At 52.3% G+C, this 19,434-nt stretch overlaps 1 protein-coding gene across 1 annotated transcript; it reads right to left on the reverse strand.

Moving 5' to 3' along the window:
• Positions 1 to 971: 971 nt before the first annotated feature.
• Positions 972 to 18,739, reverse strand: ITGAX (integrin subunit alpha X). Its single transcript, XM_063098941.1, has 30 exons — positions 18,703 to 18,739; positions 17,981 to 18,086; positions 17,366 to 17,469; positions 17,061 to 17,131; positions 16,796 to 16,910; positions 15,173 to 15,303; positions 14,908 to 15,053; positions 14,511 to 14,664; positions 14,058 to 14,208; positions 13,783 to 13,856; positions 13,493 to 13,622; positions 13,257 to 13,399; positions 12,929 to 13,069; positions 12,627 to 12,836; positions 9,515 to 9,645; positions 9,227 to 9,384; positions 8,937 to 9,091; positions 8,297 to 8,428; positions 8,135 to 8,208; positions 7,784 to 7,925; positions 5,165 to 5,281; positions 5,002 to 5,081; positions 4,833 to 4,916; positions 2,977 to 3,055; positions 2,757 to 2,864; positions 2,558 to 2,641; positions 2,251 to 2,364; positions 2,005 to 2,106; positions 1,626 to 1,736; positions 972 to 1,070 (listed from the first exon to the last, which is right to left on the reverse strand). Exons 1-30 carry the CDS (start codon positions 18,737 to 18,739, stop codon positions 972 to 974), a joined length of 3,483 nt encoding a protein of 1,160 aa, XP_062955011.1.
• Between the last annotated feature and the right edge of the window lie 695 nt (positions 18,740 to 19,434).

Below are 19,434 nucleotides of genomic sequence, written 5' to 3' on the forward strand. Positions count from 1 at the left end.
GAGTCAGCTTATTCCCAATATAGGGATGTTCATAAACCCCACTCTGGTTAACTGTCTTGTCCTGGCCCCAGGTCAGGGTCCGCTATGGTAAGAGGACCTCATGGGCATCATTGTCCAGGAGTCACATGCGTAAAAGGCCTTGATTTTATACTTTGACATATTTCCCAATAAAGGTACATACATTTTGTCTATTCATGTTTCAATTTATTAATGCAAACATTCAAAATACACATTTTTATATTCATGTTCTGGCATTTCTTCATTTACTATATTTGGAGCCTAAAAAATAAAAGTGGCCTGGGTCTCTTTTGACCCTGTAGCTGGTTGAGCTACAGTGGCACTGGGGCAATGTCCCTCCCTCCCAGCCAGCAACACTGACCAACACTGGAAACCAGCTTTAAAAATTCCAAAGTGTGGACATTTCATTCCCAATTCAGTTTGAGAAATCTGGACTGAGATTCCCAAGATGAAGCTAAGAGCTGATGTTGATAGCATTTTACTAGAAATGAGGGTAACGAGAGGCACAGAACATCTCATGCTGTGTGCTCTGAAGTCCACCTTCTGGGGAGGGAACAGGTCTCCTAACACGAAGCTGGAGAGTTTGGACATTATGCTGAGAGTAATGGGGAGCCACTGAGGGTGGATGAGGAAGAGCGGCTTCAGTTCTGTACTTTAGAAAGGTCATTGGCAGCTAGTGGAGAAAGACTGGAGCCTGGGGCTATTGTCCAGGTATTTCTAGGTAGAAATCCCAAGTCAAGTCCTCTGGGGTGGCAAGGCAGGGACCCTGTCCTGAGGGTTTCCAGTTGGAGCCTTTATGAAACAAATGTCCCTTCCCAGGCAAGACACTGCACCCTCCCAAAGACAGAAGGCACCTGATGCCAGCCTCCCTCAAGCCTGACTCAGGTGAGAGTAACAGTATTGGGAAACCTCTCAGGGAAGAGCAGGTGCAAAGGGGAACAGGAGATAGTTCCTCACTGGGCAAGTTGGGAGTCTGATGTCGCATTTTCTGGAGCAACCTGTCCATTTGCTTCCTCCATCATTTCCTTGTACCGGCGTTTGAAAAAGCCAGCCTGTGGGGAGGAAGAAGAAGAAAACAGGAAGTTCAGTGTGGGACAGGAAGAGCGATGATGGGTGGGGGAGGGTGTCACCACTTCTGGAGCCCCTGCAGTGTTCCAAGTACTGCACCAGGACCTTTATGCACATTGTGTCATTTAGACTTAGCCAAAATTCTGTGAGCTGGGCAGAATCACCTTCAGACTGAGAAATCAAAACCCAGAGTGGACCAGGCATTTGCTGACGGTCAAAGAAAGGAAGACTTGCTGGTGGCATCAACATTCAGACCCAGGTCTGTGCTTTTCTATTACAATCTGCTGACCAAGGAATCACATAGACAGGCAGAGATGAGTGGGAAAGAAAGGGCGAGAGATGGGAGGAGGCCTGAGAGTCAGACAGGAAGGCACAAACCTTGGGGACACTTAGATTCTGGGGATATCAGAGGTGGGAGTAGTTTCTCACATGAAGTGACCTAGCGAGAATGTGCATCTGATTTCAAGGTGAGCTCTTCCTCACACTGTAGAGAGCGGGGTCAAATGCTACTCGTGTCAAGATGGGGGTGAGACCCTTACCTTGTAGAGTGCAGCTGTGACAAGCGCCAGCAGCAGCAGACCTCCCACGGAGCTGCCCACGATCAGGGGGATGGGGTTGTGGACCTCATACTTCTCCAGCACCGTCTCCATCTGCAGTGGAGGTGACCCCATCAGAAAGTATCAGACCTCATGCTTTCCCAGACTCACCCCAGCACCCACAGCCTCTAACTCCCCGCCCTCCCTACCCCCACCCTTCTCCAGACCCTGCTGCCAGGGGTGAGATGCAGAAGCACTCGTGCACTCAGGGACAACTGTCCTGCACAGAGACCCTCACCCCTCCTCCCTCCAAGCTGCAACCCCCCAACCAGCATCACGGATTTAGCACCAGCCTGGCCACTGCCCACCACACACTCACTACCTGGGCTCTCACAAACGCCTCCTGTCCTGGAAGCTGGGAGTACATAGATGTGTCAAAAGTGATTTCAGCCACACTCACAACCAACACCTTCTTCTGTTGTGTCTGCAAAACAAGGGTATGCGGGGAGCTGTGGAATTAGCTCTGGGGATGCTCAGATTTCCAGAAGTGTCCTGGCTTGAGGATGGGCACAGACACATCCGGTCCCACCCAATCTGGGCGAGGGGCTCTGCTCTTGGACCTACTCACCTGGCTGACCCAGCCGAAGCTGAGGTTGCCCTGCAGGATGAAGTCAAGCTCTTCCTGGACGCCAAAGGAGGGGATGTCACAGCGGAACCTCAGACACTCAGCAACAGAGCAGTCCTAGGGACAGAGAAGTGGCATCGGGCCAGAGAATGTTGTTTGAAGGTAGAAAACTGTGTGATCTGAGGGACGCAGTCGCATCTGAATACAGGAGGCTGCTTGGCAGGTGTCCTTCTGAATGTAACATGCGTTCCTGAATTAAATTCCTCTGATGCGTGGCTTAAAGTGGGGGACCGCCCAGAGCCCTCCTCACCAGCACAGGATTCTTCTGAATGTGAGTCAGGAAGTTGGACTCTGTGGGAGATATTCTCTTCGAGGAACACTGAATGGACGGGTTCTAGGAGAAGACACGGAGAACACGAGTCTCAGTTGGGACATCAGGGATTCATGAGGGACATAGGGAACCCAGGTAAAGGGCACTGCTGGAGGAGCCACACACAGTCCTTGAGTACCTGGGGGCAGGAGACCTCCACCTTAATCCACACAGCTGCCCTGTTCAACTCCACAGGCACCCAGAAGTTGACGCTGACAGGCAGGTCTCTCCGTCCCAGGTTGTTCACCTGCACAGAGGGCGGTGAGGCAGAGGCCACACCCCAGCCCACCTCCCCACTATGCTCCAGCTCCCAGGCCCACCCCAGCCCCAACCCCAGCCCCTGAGTCTCAGCCACTTACCTGGTATCTGTGCTTGGCCACACCACTCTCCTCCTGCTCTGAGGCTGAGAAGTTGAGGTACTTGGTGGACTGTTCGTGGCTGGAGAGAGAAAAGGCATGGGTGGAGGAGCATGATGGGATAGGTAGTCGGTAGGGCCTTGGAGAGACCTGAAGATGGGGTCCTGTTTGGGTGGCTGAGGTGGAATAAGGGAGGGTCTAGGAAGCTGGGCTTTGAAATGGGTGCAGAGTTCTTGCAGAAGCTGCCCATGGAGGAGGCTGCCAGGAGCCTGGGCAGGGGTGCAGGGAAAGGGGCTGACTTGTTGCACCTCAGTTTCCCTGACAGTGCTTCGTAGGCATGTAGGCACAAGGGACACAGCAAAGGCCTGGGGAGCCTCAGGCCGACGCTGTGGACCAATGCCTGCTGAGCACAGCCCTTTTCTGGTCTCCTGCAGTCCTTCCCTGGGGGCCCCTCTCTCCTGTTTCCTTGGCTTTTCTGGGCCTGGGGCTGGGAGGTAGGGAAGGCCCAACAGCAGACTCTTCACTGGGTCTCAGTACTTCCTGAGGCCTGCATGGGCCCAAGCCTGGAAACTAGAGGCCAGCCCAGACCCTCACATGTGACTGGTCTCACCACTGCCCCTCACAGCTCCACTCCTGGGGTACCTGTCCTTTACCTCATAGTCCAAATTCCAGCCCACCACTCCTGCTCCAAAGCCTCATTTTTCCTCCGCCAAGGGACTCTCCAAAAAGCACCCCAGCCTGGTCCTGAGGGCCCCTCTGAGTGCCCTCACCCAAGAGTTATAGCACAGCATGTGGCTGAGCTGTTGGGCCACACAGGCCCAGGGTGGGTTGCCCCACCTATGGCCCCCACAAGGAGGTATGAGTACCCCCACCGCACACTCCAGTGAACAGCTCAGAGCAGGCAGCTGGCTGGGAGCGCCACATGCACAGGTGCACATGGAAGAGTGCAGCTGGAGGTAGGAGCAGAGCATTGACGAGGCGTATCCCACAAGGGCAGGGGTTTGTGTCTGGTTTCCATTACACGTCATAGGGCCTCAATACATCTTTGCTGAATGAATGTATGGAAAGTAACCACAGCTCTGTGCCTGGCACACAGGGAAGGCCAGGAAGGCATTTGATGAAGGAAGGTATCTGCTCGGACACTTGGCTTGACTTCTTAGCTTCAAAAACTTCATCTAACACTCCTGGGAAGCGTATTAAGGCCCTATCCTTTCATCCAGCTTCTTCCTGACACCCAGCTGCTGAAATAGGCAGGTCATCTGTCCCTGTCCTTCCCCAAGGGGACTGGGAAAAGAGGGAGGGGGTCTAAAAGCCCTGCAGAGTACGAGTCTGTTCCTCGCAAAGATTTGTCTTGGCCAAGTGCCAGGGGCCACTCTGAGAATCACAGCCAGCCAAGCCTGATGCTGTGGACCCTTCAGTGTTTAGTTGAGGTCTCCCTCTATAGAAGACCCTCTTGGTAACCCACATGGCCCCAGGGTACAGAAACACATAGCAGCCCTTGATGAGATTCTGGCTTGTGTCAGGGTAACCTTGCTTCCCAGTAAAGCTGTGAGAACCTCAAAGATAGGGACATGTCTCATATGTCCCAGGGCACCAAAGAGAATCTTGGGGCTTTTGAGAAAGGCTTCTAAATACCTCTGTTAAATGTAGGATATGATGATGATACTATCACAATTATTATCATAACTAGCCTGAGATAAACTCTCATTGATTAATAAGTACTGCCAGCAGTGAAAGGGTGAAAGGTGGCAATAAAACCCAAAACATCCCAGATATTTGGCTTCTGCAGGGGGAGAGAACCACCCTCCCATCTCCCCATCAGGGTAATGGGGAACCCTTTTGAGGTCACAGTGGGGCACCTGCTGATCACGGTGTAGACGGCGTACTTCACCGGAAGCTCCAGCTGGAAGGTGGTCTTGCTGGTCCTGGGGGTGTTGTTCTCACTGAAGAAAGAGGAGGTCCAGTTGCTGGGGGCCCCAGAGGAGGAGGCTGGGCGTGAGGTGGGGTGAGGGGCACTGCCTGGCTCACCTGCTCACATTGGCTGTCAGGAGCAGCCGGTCACCCAGCACAGCCTTGGGGGAGACGTCAAAGGTAGCCAAGAATGTGATCTGAGGAGAAGGCGAGAATAGAGGGAGGTCAGGGGGAGTAAGATGGGGTGGGGGCAGGGGGCTAGGGGTGGGTGCATGCTGACCCTGGTGCCCCCCTGGAAGATGATGTGGTTGATGCTGCATCTGGTGGTCCAGGTGTCCTGACTCCCATCTGGGGCGCTGTCACACGTCAGACGCAGGGAGCGCAGCCGTGGGTGATTCTAGGCAAAGGTAGGTGAAAAAGAGCAGATGAGCATCTGTCAGTGTTCCAAAGACATTCCATGAAGCAGTGACACGGTGTCCTGGCATCTCCCTTAAGGTTGTGTTTTTTAAAGATCCTTAGACACTATATGGTCAAACTTCCTCTCCAAGCAGAAATCTCAGATGTATTAGAATTTTCCTTCTTTTTATTTCTTGTTATTTTTAAAGGGCTTCTCTTGTGGAAATTTTGAAACATACTCAAAAGTAGAGAGACTAGAAAATCAATCTCCATATCTATTACTCAGGTTGTTACCAACATTTTTCTACTCTTGTTTTATTCAACTGCTCTCCACTATTTTTTCTGGATAATCTAAAGCATATTTCAGACATCATATTGTTTCACCCAGAACTACTTCAATGTATACCAATGTATAGTTTTTAACATAGTCATGAGACCCAACAAATCACACTCAACAAAATGAAAAATAACTTTTTAGTATACCAGTCATGTGCAGTTTTCCTAAGTTGTCTCCCAAATGTTACTTTACAGCTCATTTATTAAAATCAATGTCCAGCAAATGTGCATACATCGCATTTAGTTGATATGTCTAGGAGCACTTGCAGTGATGGGGTGATCTCCTCTCACAGGCTAGAGATCGCCTTTCCTAGTGTGTTCTCTCATGCATTAATCCAAATATGCTCCTGTAGGGAATACTAGACTAAGAGAGACATAGCAGACATACCTGGTTTAGATCTTAGTTCAAATAAATCAGGGGTAAAAAGACAGTTGTGGGACAATTAGAGAAATGTGAGTGACAATGATCTAAATACCAAGGAATCATGTGTTTTACTAGATGTGATAATGGCATTGGGGTCATGTAAGATGTCCCCACTGTTCACAACTATACAGTGTGATTAGTCCATTTTCTGCTGCTATGACAGACTATCACAGAGTGGGTAATTAATAAACAAGAGGTGTTTATTTGGCTCACAGCTTTGGAGGCTGGGAAGTCCAAGAGCATGGTGCTGGCATCTGGTATCTGAGGTGAGATTCTCTCTGCTGTGTCATCTCATGGCAGAAGGTGGGAGGGCATGAGAGTGCCCACGAGAAAGGGGGCTGCTATGGTTTGAATGTGCCCTCCAAAGCTCATGTTAAAACATCATCCCCATCGTGAGTGTTAATAAGGTAGGAGATCAACTATGGTATTTGAAAGGTGCAGCCTTTAAGAGGTGATTGGCTCGTGAGGGCTCTGCCCTCGTGAATGGATTGATCCATTAATGGATTAATGGGTTATCACAGAGTAGACTGGAGGCTATATAAGGAGAGGAAAAGAGCACATGAGTATCCTCAGCCCCCTCACCATGTGATACCCTGCGCTGCTTTGGGACTCTGCAGAGAGGCCCCACCAAGCAGAAGGCCCTCACCAGCCTCCAAAACTGTAAAATATAAATTCTGTTTCCTTACAACTTACCAGTTTCAGGTATTCTGTTATCAGCAACAGAAAACAGCTATGACAGGGCCCAAACTCATCCTATTATCAGGAACCCACTCCTGTGATAACAGAATTAATTCATTCACGGGGCAAAAAGCCCTCATGACCTAATCACCTCTTAAAGGTCCCACCTCCCAGCACTGTGGCACTGGGGATTAAGTTTCCAACACACGAACTTTGAGGAACATGATCAAAACACAGCACAGTGAAATAAGGAGGTGCAATGATGACCCGATGTCTAGCATTTGTTCTAAAATACTTTAGCAAAGGAAAAAACATAGATGAAACACATGTAGCAAAATGCTGATAATTGCTGAATCTGGGTGGTAAGTTTTGGGGAGGTTTGTTGAACTACTCTCTACTTTTGTAAATGTTTAAAATTCTTCATAATAAAATTTTTGTAAAATAATCTATTTCTTTTTGATTCCCTGTGGTCCTAGTTCTGTCTTTTAGCACAAGGACTGGCAAAAGACAGCCCACCAACTATTTTTCTAAATAAAGTTTTATTGGATCATAGCTATGCTCATGCATACCCTCGTTCATATCAATGGCTGTTTTCACTCCACAAGAGCGGAGCTGAGTAGCTGTGACAAACCGTACAGCCCACAAAGCTGAAACATTTACTATCTACCCCTTTATAGAAAAAGTTTGCCAAACCCTGATTTGGAGTAAACAGTACATTCAATCCCTCCTTCTACAGAGCAGTGTTTTAAAATACTCAAAGGCTGAGATGTGCTTTCCTTTAAAAGTGAAATATTGTTATGAAATGGAACACAAAGAAATTTAAGGCAGGGTTTTATCTCTCTCCATATTAGTGGTCTTCTGGGAATTTATTCCCAATAGTCAGAGTCCTTAAAATGCAATGCCCAAAGTTGAACCCCATGTGAGCCCAGGCAGGCCCCAGGCAGCATGGCTGCATCCGTGCAGCCAAGGCCAGCCCAGGCTCTTGGCACATGAGAGGTTGCTAAGCATCAGCAGCTCTGCCTGAGCTTTGAACCCATCAGCCTCTTCCTTCCCCAGAGGGAGTACCTGGATCCCTGCCACGCGGCGATAGGACAGCCCTGCCGGGTAGGAGAAAGTGACTGTGGTTCCATAGGAGTCCTCGCCATCATTCCACACAGTCACTTCTGCATTGAGCTCCAGGTTACTCCCCACCACCAGGGTCTTCAAGCTGGATGTTGGGGGTGTGGGGGAGATGATTCTGTGACTGAGACTGGAAATAGTCTGGGGATAAAATGCAGGCAGGGAGGTGGGAGATAGGGCACAGGGGACCTGGGTCCCAAGTACAGGGCAGGAGTGTTAGAGAGCCAGGGACAGGAGACCCAGGTTCCAGGAGGGAAGCTGGGGTGCCAGGGCAGGTCTCAGGGGGAGGAAGCTCACCCTGAGAAGTCAAAGGAGATGCCAAGGTCATCCTGGCAGACGTGGTCAGCTCCACAGTTCTTCTCAAAGGGGAGCTGAGAAGGAAGGCAGCAGGGGGTTTCCCCTGAGATCCGGAGCCCACCCTGTCCACGCCCTCAGGGACACCCCAATCCCAGGACTCACAGAGGCTGTGAGGTATCTCTGAGCATCCACAGCCAGCATGGGCCGGAGGCTTCTGGAGGAAGGGATGGGCTGCGCCACCAGGGAGAAGTTGAGGCGCAGGGTGATGGGGGTCACCGAGTCCTCCACACAGGCCTGCAGGGCAGGTGTTGAACAGAGCGGCGGTCGATGAAAGCACCGTGCAGAGTCACTAGCGCCCCTCTCTGTCCTCTTCCCTGGCTTCATCTTTCTTCCTAGCAGTTATCGCTACCCAACATGCATTATGTAGAAACGTGTGTGTTTTGGCCTTCCCTCCGGAGCTCCCTGTGGGCAATGACTGCTGCGTCCCTGGCCCCTAGGACACAGTGTGGACAGCACCTGTCTCAGAGACAGCTCCATAAATACTGTCCACTGAGTGAGTGAAGGAATCCAGCCCAAGGCCCCTGGATTCCATTTCCTGAAATCCAGCTGTGTGACCTCTGGCAGCTGCAGCTGACCTCGCCCACTCTCTCAGTCACTCAGCTAACGTGGATTAAGCACCTCCAGCATGCCAGGTCCTGTGCTAGGGCTGAGCCACAGGGAGGGCCAGAACACACCCTGTTCTTTCCCACCCAGCCCAGGCCAGTCTCCCAATGTCCAACCCCTGGGCATCGAGTGCCCTCACCGGGAGCTGCAGCCTCACGGGTTCACAGTGCAGACCCAGCCCAAGGACTTGGACTCGAGTCAGAGTCCAGGTCTTCGTCTCCTCGAAAATGGCACGGGGACTCAGGCGGCCAGGGTCGAGGGCCAAGTCAAAGGTCACAGAGCTTTGGAGGTCACCTGTAGAGGAAAGTGGGAGATGGAAGGTTGGGAGAGCCAGGAGCTGCTCAGGTGGGCAAGGGGCCAGCAGACAGGAGCCCTGGGCTGGGGATCCCAGAGGTCAGCATGCCCTGGGCTGGAGGGGAGAAGACTCACCCAGTTGGTTCTTGGGACTTTCGTAAATATGAAGGCAGATGTTGGCTTCGCCCAGGTCCTTGACAGAGGCCACCTGCTCCTGGCACTCAAACAGAGACCTGGCGATCTCTGTAACTGTGAAGCGTATGTTCATCCACACCCTGAGGACAGGTCTGGTCCTGTGGACAGAGCACTGTGCTGAGGACAGACCTTGGCTCCTAGGAGAACAACCTGGAATGTGGAGGGGGGTGGGGGTCCCCATCCACACCTAGGACCACATGAAGAATGTCTGAAGAAGGCTGTTCTCACCTGAGCAGCAACACATGCCCCTGGGCCCCCACGGCCAGGTCCATCAGTCCATCCTGGGTGAGGTCCTGACCCCCGCTCAGTGACTGCCCAAAATGCTGGATCCCGGGGGGAAGCTGGGAGCCCGCAATGCGCTGGCCAGAGAGAGAAAGGCAAGTCAGATCAGGGATGTAGGGAGCACATTGGAAATAAGCAACGAGAGGAACTGGGAGGTAGGAGTGGGGAGGAGATGGCTGGAAAAAGGGAAGTATTCCTAAGAAACCAATGAAGAGTGGCCAGTGACCTGAGTCTCGCTCATTCATTCAGTTGGTCTCTGGCTCCAATTCCGACTCATTCACTTAAGGGCCTTGGGGATTCAATCTTTCTGTGCCTCAGTTTTCTCATCTTTCACATGGGAACAGTAATACCACAGAGTTTAGCTACGAGCATTACATGAGTTCGTTTCTATAGTCCTTGGAATGGCAGCTGGAATATAGTTAACAGTCTGGTATATCATGACAAGTGTTAAATTTGAAGAGATCTCAGAACTCATCCAGCCCCCTCCCATCTCACAGATGCAGGAGAGGCTGGGCGACAGTCCCAGCCTCACAGGGCCTTTAAGAGGCAATTCTAGACCTGAAATCAGACCCTCTGGCCCCAAGCCCAAGGCCCCTTTTTGCTGCCTGTTGCCACCTGTCTCTTCAAAGGACGAGAAGGGCTGAGTTGGGATGGGGACTGGTGGCACCCTCCTGAGCGTCACCTCCCCTATGGGTCCTTCCCCTTGTGTTCCCCTTCCTCCTGTAATGCCACATCCCTCAGAGAACGTGCTCTTTCTTTCTTTCTTTTTTTTTTTTTTTTTTTTTTGTGTGTGTGTGTGGCTGGCTGGTTCAGGGATCCAAACCCGTGACCTTGGTGTTATAAGGCTGCGCTCTAACCAGCTGAGCTAAACAGCCAGTCCTGAATGTGCCCTTTCAATCTCTGAGCAACGGTGGGACTAGAGACATTAAGAGTAATAATAATAAATTCAAAAGAGAAATTTACCAATTACTAAGGGAGTCTAGAAAGGCCAGGTGGAGGCAGAAACAGCACAAACACAATCAAACCTCGCACCCAGTGAAACTGACCTCACTACCACATCCTCACATTCCGTGTGTGAGCTAGTGGAGGTGACGTGAGCCCGTGCAAGGCGACACAGGATGAAGTGGGAAGAAGAACAAGTTGTGTGGGCAGCGAATCCAGAACTTAAAGGGGAACCTCCTGCACTGTTGGTGGGACTGTAAATTGGTGCAGCCATTATGGTAAACAGTATGGGGATTCCTCAAACAACTACAGATAGAACTGCCATATGACCCAGCAATCCCACTGCTGGGTGTATACCCAAAGGAATGGAAATCATCATGTCGAAGGGATACTTGCACTCCCATGTTTATTGCAACACTATTTCCAGTAGTCAAGATATGGAACCAACCTAAATGTCCATTGTCGGATGGCTAGATAAGGAAAACGTGGCATATTTACACAATGGAATACTACACAGCCTAGAAAGGAATGAAATTCTGCCATTCACAGCAACATGGACGAATGAACTTAGAGAAAATCATGTTAAGTGAAGTCAGCCAGGCACTGAATGAGAAACACCGCATGTCCTCACTCTAAGTGAAAGCTAAAAAATAAACAAATAAATTTAAAAAAAAAAAAAAAGAAAGAAAGAAAGAAAGATACGATAATCACAATAATATGTCGAACTTTCAAAAGAAGAGAACAGAACTGAGGTTACTGAAGATGGGTGGGAAAGGGGGAGGGGGAGGGGAGGGATTGATAAAGGGCCAAGAAAAACGATTACGTTGTATAGTGTTGAATACACTAATTATCCTGATTTGAGCATCACATATTACACACAGGTATCGATATTCAACTCTATACCCCACAAATATGTACAATCAACGATGTTACAATCTAAAAAAAAAAAAAAGAAAGGCCTGCTCTTGGAGTCGGGCCTTCTGAGTGTGACCCAAGTGATACGAGGGTCTATGCAGACAGGTGTGTACCTCTAAGCCACTGTGGCAAGGGGCACTTAGACAAACTGGTGTGGACCGAGTGCAGTTTCAGGACAACCTGGGGACCGCTGTTATTCTCAAGAGGACCTCTCACCCTCTTCTTCAGATCCCCTCCAGGTGTGGCCCTGTATTAAGGATGAGTATAACAATAGATTGTGATAATGTAACACCCGTTGTGTGCCAGGCGCCGCTCGAAGCACCTCGCGTGCACTAATTCATCTAATCCTCACAACGGCAGCCTGAGGAGGTCGATCCGTTATTATCACCATTTTACAGATGAGGAAACCAAGAGCAGAGAGGGGAGTAACCTGACAAGATCACACAGCTGGGAAGTGGCAAAGCTGTGGAGACTTCCCTCCATACTTTCATTTCTGTACGAGCTTTTCTGAGAGCTTATGATTTACATGCCATACAACTCACCCTTTAAAGTACACAATTCAGTGGCTTTTAGTATATTCACAGAGCTCTGAAACCATTACCACAATCAATTTTAGAACATTTCCATCACCCCGAAAAAAAAAACCCACACCCACTCATAGTCACTCCCCACCCCTCACTTCCTCCCACAGCCAGCCCTAGGCACCCACTAATCTACTTTCTGTCTCCATAGATTTGCCTATTCTGGGCATTCTACATAAATGAAATCACACACTCTGTGGTCCCTTATGATTGACTTCTTGCACATAGCATGATGTTTTCAAGGTTTATCCATGTTGTAGCATGTATCGTGCCATTGTATGGGTATATCACATTTTTTTTATCCATTCATCAGTTGATGGACATTTGGGTTGTTTCCACCTTATGGCTACTGTGTGTAATGCTACAAAGAACATTCACTTACAAGTTTTCGTGTGGACATGTTTTCAATTATCTAGGAGTAGAATTGTTGGGTCATATGGCAACTCTATGTTTAGCACTTTAAGGATTCCACAGATTTTTCTTGCTGCCTACAAGGTGCCCAGTGCTGGGCCCGGGAGGTAAGATGAGGAAAAAGGGAAGGGTCTTCCAGGCAGCATGTGGACGAGGGAGGGAAGCAAGTGGGAGACTGTTGTAGTGACAGGAACAGTGACAGGCCTCACCTGGCTGGGGGAGGGGTTGATGTCCAGTCCTGAGGCTCCATGAAACACATAGACAGCACCCCGGTTCTCCTCCTCTCCTGGGGCCCCGATGACCACGTCTGTTAGCTTGTCCCCATTCACGTCCCCCAGTACTGTCAGAGCTGCCCCAAAGCGGCCCCAGGGGTGGCCTTGCTCCCCTCGGAGAATGACCTCACACCGCCACCTGCTCTGCTGCAGGATGAAATCAGTGCCAGGACCCAACCCAGGCCACCCGTCCACCCCACACCCAGACCCACCCAGCCCAGGTCCCATCAGACACTCACCCCCCTGGGCATGGGGCACACGGACACCTGGCCGCCTCGGGTCTGTTCATAGTAATGGGGGGCCCCGATGAGGACGAGGTCAGTACTGCCATCTCTGTCCATGTCGACGGAGCAGAGGGAGGCCCCGAAGTAGGAGCCGATCTGGAGGCCAGAGCCCCAAGTCATCCTGCCTGTCCCCGCCAGAGGCACCCCGTCCTGGGCCAGGTCCTGCCTCTCCCCAAACACAGGACCTCCCCCCAGGAGCCCCAAAGCCCCTTTGTCTTCTCCTGCTCCCTCCCTGGCCACCTGGCCACCCTCGCACTCCACTCTGGCTTCCTCCGTGCCCAACCTGGCTCCCTGTGACTTCAGCCTTTGGCCTCCATTGCCTGGACACCTGGGTGAAGATGACAACCTTCCCGGCGTGCTGATGGCGGGGGGCCCCCAGCACCAGGCTCGGCACCCCCTTCCAAAGGGCCAGCTCGGTTGAGTAACCTGAGGGGGCGGGGCCTCAGCATAAAGGCCTCCCTCCCCCCTCCCCTCTCCCGGGTAGCATGCCTCCCCATCCCCACCCCGGCCTTTTCTCACCCAGGTAAGAGTCCCTCATGTCCACATACTCCTGAGACACGTTGATGAAGGTGGGGCTCATATTTGAGGGATACAGGAAGGCACCTCCAGACCAGCTGAAGCTCCCCACGGCCCCCAGAACTGGGCCATCCTGGGAGAAAAGGATTCCAGGGCTGAGCAGGCCAGAGCGGGAAGACAGCTTATTCCAGAAGTGCCTGCCACTGGCCCCACACACCTGTCCAATGTCCACCGTTGCCTTCCCCCCACTCCTCTCCCTTATCCTACTTTGTCGGTCTGCAGGCCCCACTTACAGGCGTGAACACAGCGCTGAAGCCCTCCTGGGACAGCTCCAATTCGAAGGAACTGCTGCTTATGGTCTCCGTACCTGGGGGGAGGCATGCCGCTGGGTCCCAGGGAGAAAAATGGGCTTCCCAGGTCCAAGAGGACACCTCAGCTTTAGGAGAATCTAAGTTGGAGATCAACACCTACAGGGAGCGTCAGTGCCTATGACCTGGGGCACTCGGTTCAAAAGGAAAGCATTTATGGCTGAGGGTTTCTGAAGCCAGGAGCTCCATCTCTGACTTACCCTCAATAGCAAAGATCTTCTCCTTCAGTTGGTTTTGAATATCCCTCAAAGCATCAAAGTTGTCGACTTTAAATATGTGTTCATGGGAGGGCTTGGATGCAATGTCATTTAGTTCTTTCCAGGAATATGTCGCTTGAAAAGCCGATCCGACCTGTCCCCAGCAAAGACCCACTCAGTGAAAACAGTACATCTAATATGCCTAAATGTGACAGCTGTCCATATCTTCCAATAACCCTGTGGGCCAGTATTATGCTGCTCAGTGGTCAGATGGGAAAAGCGAGGCTTGGACAGCATCAAGGAATCCAGGGGAAAAGATTGTGGGTCCCAGGCTGGGACAGTGTCCATCCTGAAGCCAGTAGGAACTAAGAGAGCTGGGGTGTCTATCCTTGAAAGGGAAGCTGCCTTGAGAGGAAGCGATTGGAGGGCGAGTGGGCAGTGTACCCCGTGTCCTACCCCTATCGCATAGCGGATGACGCCTGCCGCCTCGGCCGTGGGGATGACGTCCGCATAATCCAGGCGGTCACCTTGCTTCTTCCCATCGGTGATGACAATGAGGATCCTGGTGGCATCCTTGCGGGCCCCACTTGAGGCACGGAACAGTTCGTGTCTATTGGGGAAGAAGTAGGTCCAGAAGCCTGTGAACAAAACCGCACTAGCCCCTGACCCCTTTGTGAAATGAGGAGAAGCCCCTTCTTCTGGGAGACCCCAGTCCCACCCGGAGGCCCCAGCTTAGCAAGGGGGTCATGGACCGGATTTCAGTCTCTGCCTGTCCCTTTCTCATGAAGACAGATAAGGCCCAAAGGAAGACCTGGTTGCTTAGGGAAAGGACCTGGGAGAAGTCAGGACTCACATGACCATTTGGATGGCTGTGGCCGTGTGCGTGTACCCTCTCAGCTGGCGTACAGAATCCAGCAGTCCTAGTGGATCTGAGCTGTGTATGAAGGTGTCGAAAGTGAAGTGTATCCGGAATTCATGGGAGAACTGCATCAGGGCAAACTGGGAGAACCACACTGGGGTTCAGGCTGGGGCTACGCCACCAGGACCCCGGCCCTCCCCCCGGCAAGCCTCCCCCAGCAGCGCCCTGAAGACTCGCCTCCCTCCCCCCGAGGGTACACCTGGGTGTTGGGCCTCTGGAACTGGCTCATCACAGCCTTCACGAAGTTCATCATCTTGGCAAAATCGCTGAAGGTGATGCTTCCCGAGCCGTCAATCAGGAACACGATGTCCTGCTCCTGCCTTGGGCATTCTGGAGAAGGAGGTGGCACCGGTCCTTTAAGGGACATAAGCACTCATCTTCCCAACACCCTTCCTCTTCTCCCCCATCTGGAACCCGCCCACCCTGTATCCAGGGTCCTCTCCTTGTCAGGGGCAGGGCTTCCCTAACCCCTTCATAGAACAGACCCATTAGTCTCCTGAAGTCTCATAAAGTGGCTGCCACAGTGATGGGGCTCCTCACCCCTGCTCAGCAGCCTGACTGGTAAAAAAGTGAATGCCTCCAAACCAGATGGTGAGAAGCTGAGGGCCTCCTCCTCCTACATCAGCTGTCCGTGCCCCCCACTCCCCACTTCCCCAACATCCCCACCATCCAGCAATGGGGGGCCCCTGCTCCAGCCTGGCCAGTGTCTGTCTTCCTTGGTCAATGCTGAACTGGATACTTTTGTTAAATCTCTTTAATGTCACCCCTGGCAACAGCCACACACTAGTGCTGTTCTGTTCTCAGCTTAAATATGGGCCTCCACTCGCCTCCTGGGTGAAAGCAGAATCTGTCCCCAGAAGAGGAAGCTCCTCCAGCTCAAGGAGAGGAAGTCTCTTTTCATTCCCACCTCCCAGCTTCCCCTTTCTGACCCGGAGGTCTCCCACCAGTGGGGTCTGGGTGTTCTCATAGGTGCCCTGGCCCCTGTCAGTGGGGAGTCTAGGCCTAAGGTGGTGTTAGAGGTGCAGAGAGAAACCAGGAGGTGACCTCAGTCTGCTATGAGCTGGGTCTGAAAAGCTCACTGTTTTATCTCATCTTCCATCCCCATCAGCACCAGGGAAGCCAGGCCCTGTGTCTCCACCTGTGCGTTAACACACACACACGCACACTCACGCACACATACACGTACACACATGCACACGTATACACACACACATACACACGTATGCACACATGCACACATGTACAATATGCACACATGCGTGCCCATGTGCACACATGTACGCACACATACACGCACACACACAACACATGTAGGTACACACATATACACACACATGCATGTGCAGACACACACACAGTGCTCAGACTGCACCCTCACCAACCTTTCCCAGACTGCTGTGCAAACCAATTAATTATATCCCAGGGGACACTGGATGAAAGAAATCCCCTTCTCCCAAAAAATAACAGCAGCTGGCATTAATTGAGCTCTCGCCTCATGCCAGGCGCTGTGCTAAACCCTGGCCATAGACCATCTTATGTTACTTTCGTTAGTGGATGTGTTATTATCCCCATCTAACAGGAAAGGAAACCGAGGCTCACAGAGGGCAAGGTTGTAGAGAAGGCTGTGCAGCATGAAGGCAAGGGGCAGGGCATGAAAGCAGTGGCCTTTCAGCCCGTGTTGGGAACCAAGACACCATCTAGTAACTGTTTTTCCAGATCCTCCCTTTCTTATCCACTCTGGTAAGAGTGTTTCTGGCCTCACCACACCACCAGTTAGATGTGTTTGGGCTCCTCAAAGGACCTGGTGGCCCTGAACACTCACCCTGCAGGGTGGCTGGGAGCCTGTGGACCTGCCGGGAGGAGGCGGCCAGCAGGAAGCAGATCCCAGTCAGGTGCATGTTCTCCCTGCATGCGTGGTGCACAGTGGGGCCACAGGCCTGCAGGCGGGGGGAGCTGATGGATGTGCTGCCCCTGCTCCCTCCCAACCTCCCATCCCAGCACCTCCAGCCTCCACAAGACCCCAGCTTCAGCAGCCCTGGGTCCCCATTCCTCCCCTCACGATGCTCCTATGACCCAGGGCAACTCACCAGCAGCCGGGAGGGGTTGGTAGCAGCTGCCAAGGACAGACCCAGGGACATGTTCACAGCCTCTGGGGGGACTGAGGGGACAGATATGTGCATGGTCACCATTGGGGACAGAGGAGGCTATGTAAGAACTGGGTGAGGGTCACCTCAACCTAGGAGACACAGAGGTCTGACAGGTCAAGTGGGCTTCCAGGTCTCAATGGGGCTGCAGGATACAGGGGTGTGATGGGCGGGGAGGCCTTGAGGAGGCAGGAAGCCATCCGAGCACAGGAGCCTGGCCCTGGGTTCCAGGCAGGGCAGCGGCTCACCCTGCAGGCGGATAGGCTGACATGCGCCCGTGCTGTAGCCACACTGGTACAGGCCCCCTGTGTGGTTGGCAGCTGTTATCTGCTGGGGGGCTCCAACCACCACCCTGCCAGGAGACAAAGAACACCGCAGTTAAGAGTATGGATGCCAGAGCCCGACTGCCACTCCAGCAAGTTTGCTTTACCTCTCTGGGCCTCAGTTTCCTCATCTGTAAAATGGAGATTACTTAAATTCTGCGTGGGAGAGATTCTTGTCTGTTTTACTCTCTGGTGTACGCCCAGCTCCTGAGATATATAGCAGGTGCTGAATATATACTTGTTGAACGACTGATTTAGTCCTCATAAGGTTGTTGTGAGGATTAAATCAGTCTCCACGTAGAACACATTTGTCCCTGTGCCTGGCACTTGGTGCTTGATACATGTTAGCTGCAATTATTGCGATGGCAAGACAGTGCCTACTTTCATTCCAAATATTCATAACCCAGGGAAATTGCCACACCAGACAGAGAGGAAAGTTTGCAAATAAAGGCTGGAGGGGAGTGGCATTGGGGAGGGACAGGGCTCTGCTCAGGGAGAGGAGCTGAAGGGAGGCAAAGGTCAGTTGCCACCAGTCCTCACCAGGAGTTGTCATACTGGACCACGCTGTGCCCAAAGCCAGCACTGTCCACATGGAAGGTTGTCAGCTGCTCTGTGTCCAAGTTGAAGCAGACAGAAGAAGCTAAGGCTGGGGAGGAGGGTGAGAAGAGAGCTTTGGAGAAGGGTCTTCCTCCTGCCTGCCCCTCCCCCAGCTGAGCTCTGTCTCCTAGGCTCCCCACCCCCTGCGCTCCCCTGCAGGCCCAGGCCCCAGAGCCCTTGCTCTTAAACACTTGGAGACCTATCTCACTTCTGTCCTTCTCATGGCACAGAGATGGCTCCTCACCATCAGTCTGCTGTCAAGTTCAGTTCCCCATTTCTGCAGAGCAGTACTCAAGCTCTAAAGTCCATCGTCCCCCACCCCTACCTCTGGGACTCCTATGAGGGAGGGCCCAGGAGAACATGGGGTCCAAAGGGATACTGTGGATGGAGCACGAGGTTGACTTGTTTTGCGTACTTTAGAAATTTCTGGATTGTCCAGGCAACTGATCTCTCTTCCAGCTTCTCTTGAATTCCCCCAAATTGTTTCTTCAATATCCTCTCCCTCCACAAACTCCAGATCCCAAACCCTATGTTCCAGCCTCTCCTAGTATCTGAGAATCTGTCCCTACCTGGACCCTGATCCCCCCAGCCAGACCCCCAGTTCACGGCCTTGACTCACTTGCACCTGGATCCCCAAGTCCCCCTCCTTTGGGACCCAGACTCACCCATTGACAGGAGGAGGGCTGTCCTGCTCCTGGTCATGACTGCAAGGTCACAGGTGGGGCTCTGAGCTGCTGGGCTGCTGTGGGAACAGCTGGACCAAGGGACTGAGAAAGCAAGTGATCCAGGCAGTCAGGAGGCCAGAGGGGGAAGTTGTCAGTGTGACTCACAGGGGAGGGTACAGAACACAACCAAAGCGAGCAGAGAAGGGGCCGAGACACCCACGGACACTTGGTCCGGTGCTTCTCTGACCAGATGTGATTTGGCCTGCTTCCTCTGCCCTGCCTCACCCCTCCCAGGTTCCTTCCTGTACTTGCCCCTTCACCTTGAAATTTTGGTCAGCCAGGGGAGGGGAGAGGAGCGGATACCAGCCCCTCAGGACCCTCATGGAAACCATGATGGGAGCCCTAGACTTCCAACCTGGAAACCTTCGGGCCAAGGGGTCAGGCATCGGCCCTGGGAGGAGCAGAGTGGGCATTCATCCATTCACTCTCTCATCTGTGCATCTTTATTCAACAAGCCTAATCTGAGGCTGATTGTGCAAGCCTCTGCCAGGAGGGGAGGAAACGTAAACCACAAGGCCCCCGCCCTGGGGTCAGCGGAGAAGGAGGCTGGATGAACAGTGAGATCGCTGCTATGAGAGGGGACCGCAGGGATCCTTACCCAGGCTGGGAAGGTAGGGGTTTCTGGGAAGGCTTCCTGGAGGAGGCAGCACTTGAGCTGTGTCTTGAAGGCAT

The sequence above is a fragment of the Cynocephalus volans genome, chromosome 6 (assembly GCF_027409185.1).
Source record: "Cynocephalus volans isolate mCynVol1 chromosome 6, mCynVol1.pri, whole genome shotgun sequence".
Taxonomy (NCBI): Eukaryota; Metazoa; Chordata; class Mammalia; order Dermoptera; family Cynocephalidae; genus Cynocephalus; species Cynocephalus volans.

What these genes read in the sequence shown, in the direction of transcription:
- ITGAX (XM_063098941.1), bottom strand. Translation starts at nt 18,739, where the DNA reads ATGACCAGGAGCAGGACAGCCCTCCTCCTGTCAATGG. An exon ending in GCTCCCAGCCACCCTGCAGG is followed by an intron (nt 15,304 to 16,795) that starts GTGAGTGTTCAG and finishes CTCCTTCTCCAG; the next exon opens with AATGCCCAAGGCAGGAGCAG. An exon ending in GTCTACACCGTGATCAGCAG is followed by an intron (nt 3,056 to 4,832) that starts GTGCCCCACTGT and finishes TTCTCTCTCCAG; the next exon opens with CCACGAACAGTCCACCAAGT.